Source organism: Brassica oleracea, chromosome C4, assembly GCF_000695525.1.
Source record: "Brassica oleracea var. oleracea cultivar TO1000 chromosome C4, BOL, whole genome shotgun sequence".
In the NCBI taxonomy this organism is placed as follows: Eukaryota; Viridiplantae; Streptophyta; class Magnoliopsida; order Brassicales; family Brassicaceae; genus Brassica; species Brassica oleracea.
The window spans coordinates 28450167-28451039 of NC_027751.1; the positions used below are offsets into that span (position 1 = coordinate 28450167).

General features: G+C 42.4%; 1 protein-coding gene across 1 annotated transcript in view; it reads left to right on the forward strand.

Moving 5' to 3' along the window:
• The window catches only part of LOC106338572 (RNA-dependent RNA polymerase 6-like), a 3263-nt gene that overhangs the window by 2155 nt on the left and 235 nt on the right, over positions 1-873 (forward strand). The window contains exons 3-4 of the mRNA XM_013777518.1: positions 67-378; positions 687-857. Of these exons, the coding sequence (XP_013632972.1) occupies positions 67-378; positions 687-857 (483 nt within the window). The remainder of the gene's footprint in view (positions 1-66; positions 379-686; positions 858-873) is intronic.

An 873-nucleotide genomic window follows, 5' to 3' on the forward strand; every position in this document is an offset into this window, starting at 1 on the left:
TGCTTTATCCAAGTCTCAAAACCGTCTATAGAAAATTGTTTCTCCAAACATGGGTCTCGTTTTAAGGAGACGAAGACAGATCTGCAAGTAGTGAAAGGTTATGTAGCCATTGCTAAGAATCCTTGTCTTCACCCAGGGGATGTAAGGATTCTAGAAGCTGTTGATGTACCCGAGCTGCATCACATGTATGACTGCCTACTTTTTCCTCAGAAAGGCGAGAGGCCACATACAAACGAAGCTTCTGGCAGTGACCTTGATGGCGACCTGTACTTTGTGGCTTGGGATCAGAGACTCATCCCTCCCAGCAGAACAAGCTTTCTCGCCATGCAATATACTGCAGCTGAAGAATCGAGTAAGGGCCGTCCTGTCAACCACCAGGTCCAATATCTACTTCCCCACTACTTTTTTCCCGGTTAGCTGAGATTATGACGCTTAAGATGGATAGATGATTTGTTTTTGGATGCTTGTAGTGATTATTTATGCTTGCATACTGAGTGCATCCTGCTGCAAGAACACTCAGATGAATGAGATATTAGAAAACTTTGAATCGTTGATTCTGATTTTTTAGTTATTATCAAATGTGCAGTATTGTCATGATGCTAGCGTCTGCTAATCTAGTAATGATTTCTTTGTTTTACTTTCTTTTCTACGACAAAGACTTTGGTAATTGGTCGGTTTTGTTACAGGACATAATAGAGTTCTTTGTCAAAAACATGGCGAATGAGCATTTGGGTACAATATGCAATGCACACGTCGTTCATGCTGATAGAAGTGAGTATGGAGCCATGGACGAAGAATGTGTGCTACTGGCGGAACTAGCTGCTATAGCAGTCGATTTCCCAAAGACAGGGAAGCTGGTGACAATGCCTTTCC